Source organism: Citrus sinensis, chromosome 2 (genome assembly GCF_022201045.2).
Source record: "Citrus sinensis cultivar Valencia sweet orange chromosome 2, DVS_A1.0, whole genome shotgun sequence".
NCBI lineage: Eukaryota > Viridiplantae > Streptophyta > Magnoliopsida > Sapindales > Rutaceae > Citrus > Citrus sinensis.
The window spans coordinates 79,981-96,708 of NC_068557.1; the positions used below are offsets into that span (position 1 = coordinate 79,981).

The 16,728-nt window shown below is 33.0% G+C and overlaps 3 protein-coding genes across 4 annotated transcripts; 2 read left to right on the top strand and 1 right to left on the bottom strand.

Annotated features, from left to right (window-relative positions):
• Nucleotides 1–178: 178 nt before the first annotated feature.
• On the bottom strand, nucleotides 179–3,735 carry LOC102629623 (hypothetical protein). Of its 2 annotated transcripts, none has more exons than XR_003061944.2 (9): nucleotides 3,570–3,735; nucleotides 3,305–3,424; nucleotides 3,101–3,194; nucleotides 2,948–3,007; nucleotides 2,598–2,660; nucleotides 2,287–2,487; nucleotides 2,061–2,172; nucleotides 1,355–1,604; nucleotides 179–492 (listed from the first exon to the last, which is right to left on the bottom strand). XR_003061944.2 is itself a non-coding variant. In XM_006488902.3 (9 exons), exons 2-9 carry the CDS (start codon nucleotides 3,415–3,417, stop codon nucleotides 400–402), a joined length of 954 nt encoding a protein of 317 aa, XP_006488965.1. In that variant the 5' UTR covers nucleotides 3,418–3,424; nucleotides 3,570–3,735; the 3' UTR covers nucleotides 179–399. The 2 variants fall into 2 exon arrangements, 1 of the variants encoding a protein (XP_006488965.1); XM_006488902.3 differs by having other exon boundaries at nucleotides 1,355–1,572.
• Nucleotides 3,736–5,994: 2,259 nt separating this feature from the next.
• Nucleotides 5,995–7,073, top strand: LOC112495612 (uncharacterized). The gene has a single exon (XM_025092239.2). The coding sequence runs from the start codon at nucleotides 6,057–6,059 to the stop codon at nucleotides 6,828–6,830; it is 774 nt and encodes a 257-aa protein (XP_024948007.1). The 5' UTR covers nucleotides 5,995–6,056; the 3' UTR covers nucleotides 6,831–7,073.
• A 3,662-nt stretch (nucleotides 7,074–10,735) lies between these two features.
• Nucleotides 10,736–12,548, top strand: LOC102629339 (expansin-A10). The gene is made up of 3 exons (XM_006488901.4): nucleotides 10,736–11,012; nucleotides 11,105–11,417; nucleotides 11,529–12,548. The coding sequence occupies exons 1-3, from the start codon at nucleotides 10,886–10,888 to the stop codon at nucleotides 11,830–11,832; spliced, it is 744 nt and encodes a 247-aa protein (XP_006488964.1). The 5' UTR covers nucleotides 10,736–10,885; the 3' UTR covers nucleotides 11,833–12,548.
• The last annotated feature ends 4,180 nt before the right edge of the window (nucleotides 12,549–16,728 follow it).

The window sequence follows — 16,728 nt, forward strand, 5'->3', positions numbered from 1 at the left end:
AGTAAAAATCCTTTATGCTGATTGTTGAGGCAATGTAGTTTTAGGAGCAATTCAAACAACAGCCTCAAACCAGTTGAAAGGTAAGAGTATAGATCCCTGGTGGGCAAACTGCAGAAAGGTAAGAGAATAGATCCCTGGTGGGCAAGACACCAAGGAGACAATCAAATGATAGGCAATGTTGATGGAAAAAAAAAATTCGCCATTATTAACAGCAAAGTAGAATATGACTTGAAAAAGTTAATAAATGTTACAAGAAGATTCTTTCAAAAAAAAAAATGTTACAAGATAATGTATCTACTCACTGCGACTATATGACAAGCAACCACTACCTTTCACCAATCACTACAACAAAAGAACCGGGTCCCCAACATATGAAGCTAATATCTTGCACAAACAATTTTAAGATTCTTGGGGTGCCTCAAATCTCGTTGGTGTGTCAATGCCCATCATACAGCAAAGGCCTGATACTAAAATTAAAAGGAGAACAATTCCCTGAAAAATCATGCAAGAAGCAACAACATGAGAGGACTGTATAACTGTAATGATGTGAATAAGTGAAATAGTAAAAGAGCGGGGGGGGGGGGGGGGGAGCGCGGGATGATCGGTGGAACAATCACAATAGCAAATTGATATTACAGCGTTTTCCCCACACCAACCCAAAAATTTTTTAACCCAAAAGTAAAAAGGAAAAACCATTGAGCAAACACAGTCTCGCATTAAGAGGATATACAATGAAAAGCATACCTACTTCCTCCAGTTCCGTTGAAAAGGCTTGAAAAATGCACATATTTACTAATGTAAAAGAGCCTCAACTGATTGCAAAGGACTAGCAAAATAGGCCACTAGTTTCCTAAGATCAAATTCCTCAAAGGAGGTCCTAACTTTTTAAGGACAAACTAGTCATGGTTTATCTGATACAATTACCATTGAGACCATCACTTTTCACTTAATGCAGTATACAGAACTGGAAAAGAAGGTATATGCTCTCCATGTACAAGGAAAATTCAATTACTCTTTTACTATGAAGAAAAGACCCATTGAGAACAATCGAACAAAATAAGTTAGGTGTGTTCTTGATATGAAAAAAGAATGCGAGTGCACGTTGGGGAGGGTTTGGTTGGAAGGAAAATAGCTTGAAATAAAAGCAATCCCTGGGAGACTTCAACAGACACTACATAAGAGATATTGACACTAAAATAGTAATGACGCTTTTAGAAAACAGATATTCACTCGTGCATGGGTCGAATAGAATGTAAGTGGAAAGATGTACTCAGTTAAAAGAAAAAAAAATAAAAAAATCGAACTGCAAGTTCTTAAATTGCAGATAAAAGAAAGGACAAAAACAGAAACTTACAACTAAGATTCCCTCGAAAAGAGATGACTTAAATTGGCAAACTTCATCGCACCCTGTGTTATTGGCTGACTTGTTCCCCGCAACACTTTCAGCAAGAAACCTCTCTAGCTCCTGGTGAGAAGGATACTGAACGGACCTAACAGGATCAGAAACATAAAGAACTGTATACTTTGCCCCGGACTTCTCCACAGAATCAATAAGCTCAGAGATGACTTCACCTGCATGTATAAACCAGGGGTGAACCCAAGATCTTTGATTACCCCAGGCTAAATTATAAATTTATTGTATATGTTTGTGTGAATGTCGGTGTATATAAAAGGGTGAAAAATACATACATCAAGTAATGCGATGTTAAGAACCTCTCTCTAAATATATTTAATAAAATAGTTTGCTAACTCCAATAAAAATGATTAATAATAGATTTTAAAGGTCTCAATGCAAAAGTAACTTAAAATTAGTATTTCAGTTATTTTAGTAGAAATTGATTTAGGGACATACTTGAGGGAAAATTAAAGACTCAATTTTTATACAAAAATCATAAAAATTTAAGGGGGTTTAAATTTTTTTTTTGTGGCTGGACCGGCCTATAGTAAGTCCGCCACTGTGTATAATCCATAACCATTAAAATAAATATTTCTCAAATCGATATGACTTTAATGAAAAGGTGTAAAATATTTCATCCTCCAGCAATTATGTAATTACTTACTTTCAGGACGTGGTTGCTTAGGTTGTTTCATAGATTGAGTGTCTCCGTAGCAGACAACAATCAGATCAGCCTGGCCCTTTAAACTCTTTTCTGCTCTCAAACGCAGATGATCCTGAACATTATTCACAAGAAAATTTAATAAAAAGTCTAATAACAATGAGAAAAAATGCATCAGATCCTCACATAGCCTATCAAATTCCATACTGCAATATCAAAGATAGCTTACATGGACCGAGTGTAAATCTGCAAGCTTCAAAAAATTTTCACCCTCAACAGTACAAGACTCCGAAAATGCAACATTAGCGACTTTAAAATCATCCACACAAGCTTCTGTAAACTCGGAAAACAATGAACTCTCCATTGTCTCCTCCCCAGCTGAAACAATGTATGGAAATGCCATGGAAAAATTTGATTTTGTAAACGAGACCTGTCAAACAGCACAGAACGCTAAGGCTACCAAAAAGCAGAAACTTGAACATTAATTCCCAAATAAGATGTTCTCGCTACAGACAATGAATTCAGGTTGCCTCTAGTTACCTTAAGCGTATCTACCAAAGCTAGGTCAGCATGTTTGTTCCCAGAAATATGAGACGATTGCAACTATAGATTTCAAAAGAAACATCATCAGCATCCAAAACATATAACACTAGCACAAGAATTGCAGTGTGTTACAATGACAGTGGTTCAATAACTTAAACGTATTGGTTCCATGGAGAACTGCCAAAATCACGTTATTTCAAGATAAAGGCACAAGACTGTCCAGAGAAGAGGTTGTCACGGGATCATTTACTATTGCTACTTTAGTTAACAAATAACAAATGCTAAATTAATAAGAAATTCAGCATCAACCATTAATTATGTGACAAAAGTTGGAAGCAAAAGGTTACCTCTCTACCAACAAACACAAGTGCCACATCAACAGACTGCGGAGACTGCCTCCCTGAGCACTAAAGAAACAGAAAGAAAAAAGAACAAAAGATGAGAACAAAGAGACGAACAAATTAAAATAATTGGATGAAAATAAAAATCAAGAGGAGTACCAATAAATCGGCCCAGCCGCCTTGAGTGAGAACAGCTTTGGCTAGATCCTTTGGAGACAGTGTCTGGTAATTCAATGCATTATTTGAAGATATCCTGTCATTTCAATCATTGAATTACTCATTCACTAATTCACAATCACTGGCATTATTATTACGAAGATAATAAAATTTTACGAGAAAAGAGAAAGAAAGAAAAATTAGTACTTCTGGTGATGAGTAGACCATAAAAACGCGGGGACCGTGGAAGGAGAAGCAAACGCGATTGCGCTAAGAACTTCCAATAATAACAACCGAATCACCACATAACTATTCATCATCTTCCACCTGTTTATAAGTTCAATTCAATGCAATTAATTGTCAATTATTTCTAATCTAATCTCCGATAAACTAAGCGATGTGATTATCAGATTTGACGAAATAAAACAGGTGATTAAGAAGAAGAGTTGATCTTAGGCGAAGAAAAAATTACCGGAGAAGCGAGAGCTGATGCTGAAGAGATCACTTGAATCGGAGAAAGAGAATTTAAATTTTGGATCTTGTTGAAGAATTTAATCCCGTTTCGCTGATGGAGCCACGCCACCAGAACTTACAGTTTCACTTCCACCCCAAATTATTATATTATTATCATTTATTTTTGTCCCTGTTTATATTGTTGTTATTCGGCGCAGGCCTCCAAAACCGAAAGGGCCCTAGCGCAATACGCAGCCTTTCACCGCACGGTGAGATATCTGCCACAGCCCACTCTCCGGTCCGTTACGCTTTCAATAGGCCGATCTCGTTAGGCTCACAAGTTTTTAGATGTTAAACGCGATGGATTCTGAGAACACCCCCATCTGTTACAATATATACCCAAACTCATGGCGAGCTGCTTTAGCCGAATATTAAAAGAAAGCATAGACATGTTGACAGCCCTCAAAATTTTTTTATGAACCTTTTTTTAATCAAAATTACTTAATGGCTAAAGATAATTATTTAATTTCTTATTTGAATAAAAATTTAATTAAATTATCCCTTTAACAAACTTTTTACAACCATCCTATTATATAATTTATATATATTATATTTTAAATGAAAAATACTATTTAAAAAATAAAATTTTAGTGTTACGAAGGTAGAAACTATCTAATAAAAAGAAAATAATTTAGATTTGAAGATTTTGTTTCGCTTTATAAATAAAAACTTAAAAGAATTTTTCTTTTAGGGTAAAGCTTTATTTAGAGTAGTTAATTTTAATATATGAATTTGTATTTTATAAACTAATCGGGGGTATTTTGAAAAATAATTAAATTCAAAAGAGGTGTTGTAAGGATTTTTGTGGGATGTTAAAAGCCTCACCCTTGACATAGCCTCTACTAAGAAGAAGTCATAAAATACAAACTCATGACTTCAACCCGCACCATAGCTTTTTTGGATGCGGCAATTTGTGATATACCAATCATTTTACAAGTTGGACTATTGGCATCCCTCTAAAAATCCTTTAAACTTCTTTAGTTATTTTATAATTTTAATCTTTATCAAAATTATATGTAAGGACAAAAATATATTTAAACCTTAAAATTAAACACATGCAAACAATTTTCCTTTAACTAACCAAAAAAAAACATAAATTTTAATATATTAAAATAAAGAAATGTATTTAATTTTTAACTAGTGTCGGCTTATATATTCTCTCCTCAAAAAGTTTTCAGAAACAGATTCTGTGATGATTTGATGTTAGTATACTGACTTTTTAGAAAGCTGCTAGTTATTTAATCATCATATAAAAATAATTAAATTTTGTTATTACATTGTTATAAACACATACATGATAAATCAAAATCAACAATCGATTCAAATTAGTTCGTTGCTTTCACGTAAGAAATTGAGAGATACAAAAAATATGTATTGCATAAACATATCATAACAAAGATTCTTTTTATTTTTACCATATTAACTTACTTTAAAAAAAAAATTTAAAGAGAAGTGAATCACATGTGAAGTCAAAACAGTAACAATATTGATCTTCCTCGGGACAGACCCCAATTATAATTACTCATCAACTGCTTTTTACCTGCACATTATGTTTAATTCTTGCGTAGTTGCATGATTTATCCAACTACCAGCTTGTTCTTATTTTTAAACCCTGTACCAACCACATCTTTACTCCTGTTCAAATGTGCAAGGCTTCTACCTTTTTTTTTTGGTATTTTGGGGAGGGTCCCAATCGTGGGAGGCACCTTTAAGCCCGTACCACAATCTAAACTAGAAGTCTCCGCTTGAATCAATCCCCGCTCGAACCAGGAGGCACAGGTTCTCCCAACAAAAACGACTTTCCTGCGACTCGAACTGGGGAGCAAACCCAATCAAGCCACTTAAGGGGACTGCATTGCCAGTGGAGCCAACACTTTGTTGTTGCATGGCTTCCACCTTTAAGCATATTAGTCGACATTTATGTCTAGTGTTAAACCCTTTTCTATTTGATTAAGCTTCGAAGAAGTTTTTTCGGGATTTTACACCTCCACGCGCAAACTTTTTAGTCATCCAACAATGTATTATTGTCTAATTAATTAAGTTCACATCTCATGTAAAGAGACATCTTCAGCTCTGTCCTCAATACTAATGTCGAACCTCTCTCTATTAATTTAAGTTTTTGAATTAAGAGGTTTTACCATTGATCCATGCTTTTCTTTTCTTTCATTTAAAGGTGAAATATCCTTTTGATCATTAGTTAATTAATGACTAGGGTGATTAATTGTCCAATAAATATGCATAAGTTTCAAAATCTTAATAGCTTTTGAGATATGAGAGCGAAGGAAGAAACATGTGAAATGCTCACTCTCGTCATGTGATTGCTATTAAGGACCATCAATTCATTACGTCTAATATTTTGATTCCACTAAAATCTACCACCGCTTCAATGCTTTAAGTGCATTCACGATTCATAATTTATCAAGCACGCCTCCCTTCAATTTACATTATGCACCTTATCAACCAAGTGATAGTCCCTCATCCAATGAAAGACCTCTCATTCTTTCTCTTCAAAAACTCTCTGGCTGCCAAGATGAAGAAAAGCTTCACAACTTTCTGCAACAACGACGGCTCAACTTCAACCCTAAACCAACACAAACTCAACCACGAATCCTCTTATTGCACGGTCACTCCCTCTCTCAATAGCGGTGATCATCACAATTTTGTTTCATCAAAAGAAAGGCAGCCCACGTTGGAGGAGATGATATTACAGCTCGAGATAGAGGAAGAATTGACCAAAAGGGCCAAGCTAGATGAATACAGCGTCCGTGGCAGAATGTCATGCGTTAACAATTCAGATATCTTACGTTCGGCAAGGAATGCACTGAATCAATACCCCCGCTTTTCACTTGATGGCAAGGATGCAATGTACCGGTCATCGTTTCGAAACAACTTGGGTGGTGATGGTACTGTACTAATTAATGGTAGAAAATCATCATCATCAGCATCGATAAGCTGGGGTGATGGTCCTTCTGGTCATGGTGACCGAGCAAGTAGAGAGGGTAGTGTGGTGTGGTGCAAACCAGGGGTGGTTGCAAGGCTGATGGGCCTTGAGGCCATGCCGGTGCCTATGATACATCATAGCAAATTTGTTCGTGTCGACCATCATCATCAGCATCCGGGATTAATAAAGAAGCAGAACTTGAGGAGGAGAGCTGAGAGACACGAAATCGAGAGGAGATTTGCTATGCAGATGACAAATAGGAGAGGGAAGCTGGCTTAATGTTCAAAGAACAACAATAATAATAATGGATCATACCGTACGATGAAGCCAGCAATGGCAGTTGAGGCAGCTAATGATAATGGTGGGGCCGGTTTAGCCAGCTAGAGTGTTTATTATATAGTTAGTGTTTAGGAAGCTAGATTTGGTTTACAACCTTATGTTGCAATAAATTTATCAGTCTTGTTTGTATCATGCATTGATATAAAAAAGTCAATCAATTCATGGCTTTTATCCTTTTTGAAATGAATCTGCAGTCTCCTATTTTCATATGCAGGGTATTTTATATTCAAATGCATCTAGATACATACATGTATATGCCTAGATAGTTAATTATTATCTAAATCTATTGAGAATGAGATCAGAATTTTGAAATTCGAATCCTGATTGCATTTTGGGATGATATGATTTTTTTTCCCTTTGTTTCTTTTTTTATGATTGGGTGGGATGATATGATATGACATGCATGATATGATATGATGTTAGTGGTGATATTTATCCAAAACATCCCGATTAGTCTGTTACATATCTTATTTTTTAGAGATTGATAGAAAGGCAAGGATATGGGCTGGTGTGAGTAGGAAACAGCTGAAAGTGTCTACTCTCGTTTTATCAGCAACTATGGCTTCGAATCTGCTAGAAATTCTAGAGAATTTTTGCTACCTTGAAATTTTTTATCTACGCTTGTTCTATCGACAACTATGGAGTTCAAATCTTCAAGAAATTCTAGAGAAACTTTGCTAAGCCTGAAATTTTCTTGTCTTTCCCGACGAATAAGGAGAAAAAATTGGGTTAAAAAAAAAATGCTAGAGCTGTCACTTTAAGAAGATATGCTCGTAGGCTATTAACTAAATCTAACATAATATATATTTTTGTAACGTAGAAGTAAGTTCTTTAATTTTAAAAAAGAAAATTATCACTGCATCACATATGTTTTACTTTATGTTCATCTGACCACCACAAAATTATAACATGTTATCTGCACCACATTTCCTTTTAAATTTGTATCAATTAGTCACTTTTACTGTTTTACACTAATACTGTTAAATAATTTAAGTAAAATGATAATTTTACCCCTAAATAAATTAAAAGACCATTTTATATTATAAAAGTTTTGAAAAATAAAAAAAAATTATAATTATAAAAATACCCCTAAATTTAATAAAAATAAGTCTCAAAATTATAATTTTTATTTTTAATAAAAAATTATAATTATAAAAATAATTGCAAAATTTTAGGATTTAATAAAAATCTCCTAAATTATTAAAAGTTTGGGATTTATTTTTTTAATAAATAAACTTAGTTATTTTTATTAAAAAATTTTATTTTTAAAATTTTTTAATAAAAATAATTATTAAAATTTTACAAAATCTAAATTTAATAAAAATCAGCTTAGCACCTCTATTTGGGATTTATTTTTGTTAAATTTAGGGATATTTTTATAATTATTTTTTATTTTTCAAAGCTTTTATAAGATAAAATGGTCTTTTAATTTATTTAAGGGTAAAATTATCATTTCGTTTAAATTATTTAATGGTGTTCGTGCAAAAGTGGCTAATTAATATAAATTTAAAAAAAAAAAGTAGTGCAAAAAATATGTTAAAATTTTGTAGTGGTTGAATGAATATAAAGTAAAATAAATGTGATACAGTGATAATTTTCCTTTTAAAAATTATATAATTTATTAAAATAATTTTTTATTTAATAATATGTCCACATAATGAAAAAATGAGAGTGCCCTCACCTGAGAATACTTATATATATGAAATATATGAACCAATAAATTATTTTAATCAATAAGTTAAGATGTCATAATAATAATATACGAAGCATGTGAAAATCATGATGATTAATGATCATCGATCTTGGACAATTTTTTGCAGCATATCAGTCAGTGTTTATTAGTAATTCAATATCATTTATTCATTGTTGTTCTCTCTCTCTCTCTCTCTCTCTCTCTCTCTCTCTGTGTATATATATATATATATACAATCCGAAATGTTCGGAGAGATTGGTGGCAACGAGATAGTGGGGTTGCTTCTTGCTTACAAAAAAATTAAAGAAGTCATTAATAGACTTCGAAAAATGAGTCCCATGAGAGCTATCTAATGTATACAGATCATCATCGCATGCTTGCTTATGCGATAATTAATCTTCTCTAATCATATGAGGTACGTGAATTGAAGTAATTAGGCTGTGTGGTGCAATATGATAAAATGCATGCTGATTTATTAATACAGTGCGTAAAAGATGTGGGAATTAATTGCATGTGGGGTTTCAAAGTAAAAAAAACTTTTATATATTTAGCATCACAACTTTAATCACGTGAATGTATAATTATTAGCAAACAGCAGCAACCATGCATATACATGAACATGCTGATGCTATGTATACTAGTGTCTGTTGATCTGTAAAAGTAAACAATTGTTTTTTCTACTCAAAGGGTGCCGCAGCACTAATGCTTTTGAGCATTAATAACAGATGGTTACAGCTAAGGTTGTTTAATAAAGATAATTAGAGAGAAGGGAAAAGCTTTAATTTTCTAAAAAGATGAATAAATTTAAAAGGAAAGCTGATCAGAAGCTAGCTAGTCAATTTGTTAAGCTGCAGCAGCACGGTTTGCCACATGCGAAGCACTTCTCGATTTAATCCATATGACACTGAATTTGAGGTAGCCAAAACTTCTGGTAAACTTTTCAAGTTTTTATATATTTCCCCAGTATTGATGCCAAAAGTCAGCTGAAATAAGTTTGGTTCCTTACAGGGACGGCCAAAGCAAACCTTTTTTTGGCCTTTTTCGACACAGCTTCCTAGAGCATTAATTGAACAGTCAAAGTGAAAGTACTTTTCATCGGTCTGTGGCCTAATAAAAATTCTTTAATAGAAGCAGAAGAGTCAAAGACCAACAAGTTTGCTTTGCAATGGGATGCTCGGAATATCAATCTCTTATGCTTGGAAAGAATCAAAGAACAGGAACCAAAAAGACTTGTCCACTGATCAAAGTTAATTTGTGCTGTCCACTTCCTCTTTTCTATGGAATGTTAATGAAGCCCCTCAACGTTGTTTATGGGTTGTGCCAAAATCTGTTCTTCTTTGATTTTCGCTTCATTCTCAACTTGAGGATCATGTGAATCTTTTCTCGTAGCAATATTAGATGAAGAATTTGCTAAAGGAGAGAGTTTTAGGTAAAATGGTAATAAAATTATGGTGTAGGACGTCATTGGCCGCGTTGGATTTGGATTTGGATTTGGGTTTGGGTTTGGATTTTGCCTAGTAAAATAACTTCAATTCTTAGGGGCTTAAAATTCAATTTGAAAGGGCTTAATCTGTTTATTAATTATAGAAAACCTTGGACATTAACTAATCTTAATATTTCAGTAGGAAAGTCGAAATAAAATTCTGATTTCTTGCTTCAAATTCAAGGAAGCTATTCAGAAATACAGCTTCTATTCAAAAAGACTTCTTATTTTTCTCTTATCTTTTTCGTTTTTGTTTCATTTTATTCTTTTGAAAGGCACCCAGACCCAGAGAGCATTCATAATATCTGTTAATGTACATTATCAAGTTTCTTCTACAAACTTTCTTGGTTGCTGTAGAATTAAGTACCATTGTTATTGCTAATAAGACGGAACATCACACATTCCCTCACTAAGATTTCAGCTCCACTCGACCATTCTTTATAATCAATAAATGCGGATTCCCGAGGTATCTATCTTGGAATTGAAAATGGAGGTCAAAAGTCCACCTGACTGCACCACTATGCTAATTTTTATAATAATTTTTTAATCAGTAGTTGAAAGTGCTTCTTATCATTAATTTTACGGTTTCAGTTTCAGTTATAGTTATTAAAAATACAGCTCTTACAAGGTTCCTTATTCTACATTTTCACCCATAAATATAAACTAATATTATAATCCCCCACTTCCTCTGGCCTCTGCATCCTCTTCTATATAAGCAACTGCAGTTCCTCCGTTGCTTGCCATATTCTCACATTCTCTTCTTGTCTTCCCTCTCTTAGATTCACTTAAATTTCTATTTTACATTTTAGGCAAGAGATAATGGCAATTCTTGGCTATATCATAATAGCCCTTTTCACAGTTTTTAAAGCAGCTGTTGGAAAAGGAGCCGGGTGGACTAATGCTCATGCTACCTTCTATGGAGGTGGTGATGCTTCTGGCACAATGGGTAAGTTTCAGGAAGAAAAAAAGATTGATGAATCAAATAGATGTTTGAATTGTTATATAATGAAAGTTTAATTTGTTAAATGATTGATACAGGTGGGGCTTGTGGGTATGGGAATCTTTACAGCCAAGGTTATGGAACAAACACAGCTGCGGTGAGCACAGCTTTATTCAACAATGGGTTGAATTGTGGAGCTTGTTATGCTATTAAATGTGTAAATGACAATAGATGGTGCTTACCAGGCTCCATTATAGTCACTGCCACTAATTTCTGTCCGCCAAATTTTGCTCTCTCTAATACCAATGGAGGTTGGTGTAATCCTCCCCTTCATCACTTTGATCTCTCTCAGCCTGTATTCCTCAAAATCGCTCAGTACAAAGCCGGCATAGTTCCGGTTCAATACAGGAGGTAAAAATATATGAAACGAAACAAACCAAGATTAGCTAATTCTCTCACTTTTACCCGTACGTGCAAATTAAGTACAGGCGTACTGATGTTCTGAACTCTTGATAACTTCAGGGTCGCCTGCAAGAAGAGTGGAGGGATCAGATTCACAATCAATGGACATTCTTACTTCAATCTAGTGCTGATAACAAATGTTGGTGGAGCAGGTGATGTTGTTGCTGTGTCCATAAAAGGTTCTAAAACTGGCTGGCAAGCATTGTCCAGGAATTGGGGGCAGAACTGGCAGAGCAACTCTTACCTCAATGGCCAAGCCCTGTCTTTCAAGGTCACAACTAGCGATGGCCGCACTGTCATCTCCAATAATGTAGCTCCAGCCAACTGGAATTTTGGCCAAACTTACACCGGCCGCCAGTTCTAACTCACCAGCTAATTAACCATAATCACACTTCCATCTCCAGTTCTCCCATAATTAAATAACCTCTAACTTTCAGCAAGACTTTCTTTTCTTTTCTTTTCTTTTTGTCTCTAGTTTTTTTACTAAAGTATATATATTACAAGTAGTAGCAGACTTGATCAGGTGGCCGAATCACTTGCAAATTTGCTCACTTCATCATTTCTCGTCAAGCGTAACAAGGTTAAACTTAAACATGGTGGGCATTTTTAACATAGCCGCCGTGTGGATTTTTGCCTGACTATATATCTTTGTTGGGCTTGGTATCTGAGTCAATCGAGGCTATCTACAAATTAAACAGCAGAAGGCCTCTCTGCCTCTACTATATATACGTTTATTTATATATAGGCTTCATTTTTTCTGATGTGTGGTGGTTTAGTGACTTGTGGAAATGAATTTGGCTGAGGCGAAGAAACGTTTTCACCCACCCGAAGTTGGTTGGCTTTGCTTCTGATATGATATTGGTTAACTTTAGACTCGTAACTGTGAGACAAAGAGAGGAAAATATGTTTTCAACATGTTAAAGTGCCCGGTTTTTTTTTTTTTTCTGCTCTTAGGCATTGTGAGTTACCCCAAGTTATAAAAGGCTTGTTGCTTGAGTTTTGTTTAGATATATATAGCTACGAAAGAATAATCACTTGGGAGTGTGATCAATGGCAAAACTATATATACGTTGGTTTCCAGTTATGCTTTATTAACCTCGATCTTTGGAGTTTATTTGTATACCAAATTAAAGTACAACTATGCATATAATATGTTCAACAATCTATCTTAGCAGCAGACGTTCGCATTTTATAATTAAAAATAAGGACTTGTTCATTGCTAATAATAATAATAATAATAGAAATGATACATATATATATATATATATACAGCACACTACCATGCCATTCCATGAGTTGGATCTCAAGAAAGCACCTAGAAGCAAGCACATAAGATGAGACATGAGCGGCTGACTGGGAAAGATAATAAAATTAAAGGGCAGGCTAGCTGGGGCCTGGGGTTAAGAAATCAATTAATGTATTGGTAAATGTAAGTTTGAGCACAAAGAAAGCTTTTATGGAATCTTGAAACCACACCATGAAACCGGTGATTACTTGCTTACACTGCTAATTCCTCCATCTTCAATACCAAGTCTCTCAACTTTTGAGTTTGAGATCTCACCATTCTTAATAATGTGGATCTCCCTCTCTCTCTCTCTCTCTCTCTCTCTCTCTCTCTCTATATATATATATATATATATTAATAATGTGTGTGTGTATGTTCAGTGATTGATTATGCAACCATCAGGATTTTTCAATCTATAACAATTGAACCGACATGCAATGCAATCTCCCTTTCCAAAATGATTCTTTATTCAGAAATTCTGTGCATTTTAAATAGAATTATATTATAGTTAATACTATTTTCTATTTGGTATAGTTCATAATTAGATTGGACTTTAACAATAATTTTATTATTAAAACTAATTAAAAATAAATAAACATTTATTTAATTATAATTCAATGGAATTGTTTACGAATTACAAATGAAAGTTCACTTAATATTAAATAAAAAACCTTTTTAAATTTAAAATATTTTAATATTTTTATTTATAATTATAAAATATTTTATTTTATTTATTTATAATAATTTATATTAACATTACAGTTTTTATTTTTTATTATTAAAACCTTAAAAAATTTGTATTATATATTATACCAATGATATTATTTAAATATATATAATTTATTTAATTATTTCTATTATTATATTATAATTATTTAATAATTGATAATTTTGTAAAAAATTTAACTTAATCTTTTTAATACTAATTAAATAATTAATTTAAAATTATAAAATTATTTAATAGTTATATAACTTAAAATAGTGTTGTAATTGAGTGTCAAAAAGAAATTATGATATTACAAATATTATTTAAATTAATTAATTAAATAAATATTTTTAACCTTACAAAATGCATATTTTATATTATTATTGATTAAAAATAGGATTAATTTTTATTTGAATTCAGGTGAATGAAATTTATTAAAAAAATAAATTAAATTTCATAAAACATTATTTATTTATGAAATATATTTGTAAAAAAATAATTATACTAAATAGTTTATTAATTTTATAATTTAATAATGAATTATATAATTTATTATTATATAAGTAATTAATTTACTAATATTAAGGGGGTGAGTGGGATAGCTTTTTACGATTTTGTCTTATTAATGGATGGGTCTCATAACTTTTATACTAACCTATAGGATTTGGATCTTGTTGAGCTGACCTATACTCAATTTTTTATAATTTTCTAATATTTATGCATGTATCGTAATATACAGTTAAGATTTTTTATTAATTTTATATTATTATTTAATAATTACTAATTGTATTTTTGTAAAAGATTAACTCAACACTGAATTCAAATCTCACGCTATAATCTTCTCAAAGAATAAGCTTGAGATTAAACACAATTTATCCAATCCCAAGAGTTATCCTACATACCAAACAAGTCTCTAGTTAACAGCTCCATATATAACTTATTTTTAAGTTTCGTGAGAGTCTCTCTTCTTGTTTTTGTCTGATTATCAGGTTTCATAAGAGTCTTTCTTCTCGTTTTTCTCTGAAAAACAGAATAAAAATGTCAAAGTGAGTCGCTATGACTCTTTAAGTCACCCACGAAGTGTCGGGTGTTTTTAGTTAGATAGTATTATCAAAGTTTGTTCTCTCTTCTTGAGTGGTTGGCCGAGAGTGATAAAGCATTTGACAATAGTAGGTGGTGAGCAAAGCCACAATCCTTTTGTTAGTGTTCTCAGGGGCGTCTTTAAAATATGGACATTGAGGAACCAATAAAGAAGTGCAAAGCAATATCCCTAAATGGAGAAACAAGAGGAAAAGTAACTTTTAAAAGCGAAATGAAGGGAAAAGGTAAGAAGATACTTGCAGGGTGCTTGGTGGGGAAAGTGTTGCTGAACAGAGAAGTGAAAAATGAGGGTTTTAAAACAGCCTTACTGCCAGTATGGAAAACAATAAGGAAAGTCAAAATTGAAGAAATGGGGGAGAACATCATTAGATTTCAGTTTGGGAATGAATCTGATAAACGAAAAGTGTTAGCATGAGCGCCATGGCATTTTGACAAAGCTTTAATTGGTCTGGCGGAACCAACAGGCACAGGTGTAGTAACAAAATAGATTTTACACGTGTTATTTTGGGTCCAAATTCTCAAAGTATCCATTATGTGCATGGGTGTGTAGACGATGCGGGAGTTGAGCGAATTTATTGGAAGGGTTAAAGAGATTGCCACAGATAGCCAAAGATGTGTGAGGGGCGTGCTTTGGCAAGTATATCAGGCTATGTATCTCTGTAGACATTAATAAATCATTAATTAATAAAGGTTATGTTTTTGAAGCAAGAGGATAAAAAATGAGATAGATAGTTAGGAGCAAGAAGAAAATGAAAATGCAGAGAAAAGCAAATAAAATGAAGCAAAAGAGATCCCCATACTAGTATGGTATGAAATGTTACCAGACTTTTGCTATACCTGTGGCTACGTTGGACATCAATATAGAGAGTGGACTAAGAAGTTGTTTGTTAAATGTCTTAAGTTTGAAATTTTATTAATTTCAAACCTTTTCTAAAATTTACTTGTTTGTTTTTTGGAATTTATATATGATTTTCAGACATTTACATCTGAATAGAAAAAGTAAACATTCGTGACTTTTATCTTAATGGGAAAATGTCTGAATGACAAGTAAATATTATATTCCAAAAATACCTCTGTAAAATAACTTATTTCCTAAACTATAAAATCTAATCCTCTTTTTTTTATTTTAATTTATAAGGACATAAATGTCAGATAACCAAATTTAAGATGTTTTTTATTGTAAAAACAAACAAGATGCCACATATATTCAGGTATTAAAAAAAGAAAAATAAACATGTCATTTAAATTTTCGTATTCAGATCCATTCAGACTTCAGAAAAATTCAGACCTATTTAAATTTCAGACAAAAAAATAAACGCTACCTAAATATAGAAACCAGTTGAGAGGATAAATGGCATACGGGCCATGGCTAAAGGCCCTTGACGTAGTAGACAAGCTAAAGCAGAACAAAGGAAAAGAAGGTAGAAGAATAGAGCAGGAAAAACAAAGCTAAACTTGCTCAACAATAGTGGTACAAAGCAAACATGATAATCCGGGCAAAAATAAAGGAACAACCCAAAATCGAGAATAAGCGACTAAGCGAGTAAGGTGAAGATCCATCACAACAGAAGGGTTTTTGAAGAAGTTAGAATAGAACAGTAAAACGCAGTTAGGGACAGTTGGAATTGATTTTATTTTAAGAGGGAACTAGAATTAGGTGGGAAATGAAAAACATTTTGAGAGGAAAATGAAAAGTGAAATCCAAAAAAAACAAAGCCCAAGAAACGCAAATTAACAGAAAGCTCCAACTTCCGACCAATGGGCCTTTGATCCAATGTAAGAAGTCTTGCATTTATAATGTTGACTGTTGAGTATAAGGATTCGATCCTCTATAAGAGCATTATGGAGGTTAGTTTCAGTTCTTCCTTAATTATCAACTAATTGAGTGGAGACAGTCTCTCCCTTACGAAATGTGAATGGAGTAGGCACCCCTCGAATATTAGAGAGAGTTTAAAGTATTTGGGCAAGTGCTTCAGTTGATTAATGTATGACGGTGGTCCCAATTGTTTAGTACGATTGTAAATATTGTAATTGTAATATCTGATGTAATATCAGTAGCAATCTGTGTATAACAGAATTCAAAAAAAAAAAAAAACAGAAAGCTCCAACATCCAAACTATAGGCAAATCGCAAATTACTTAACCACAAAAATCATATTATTATAACTA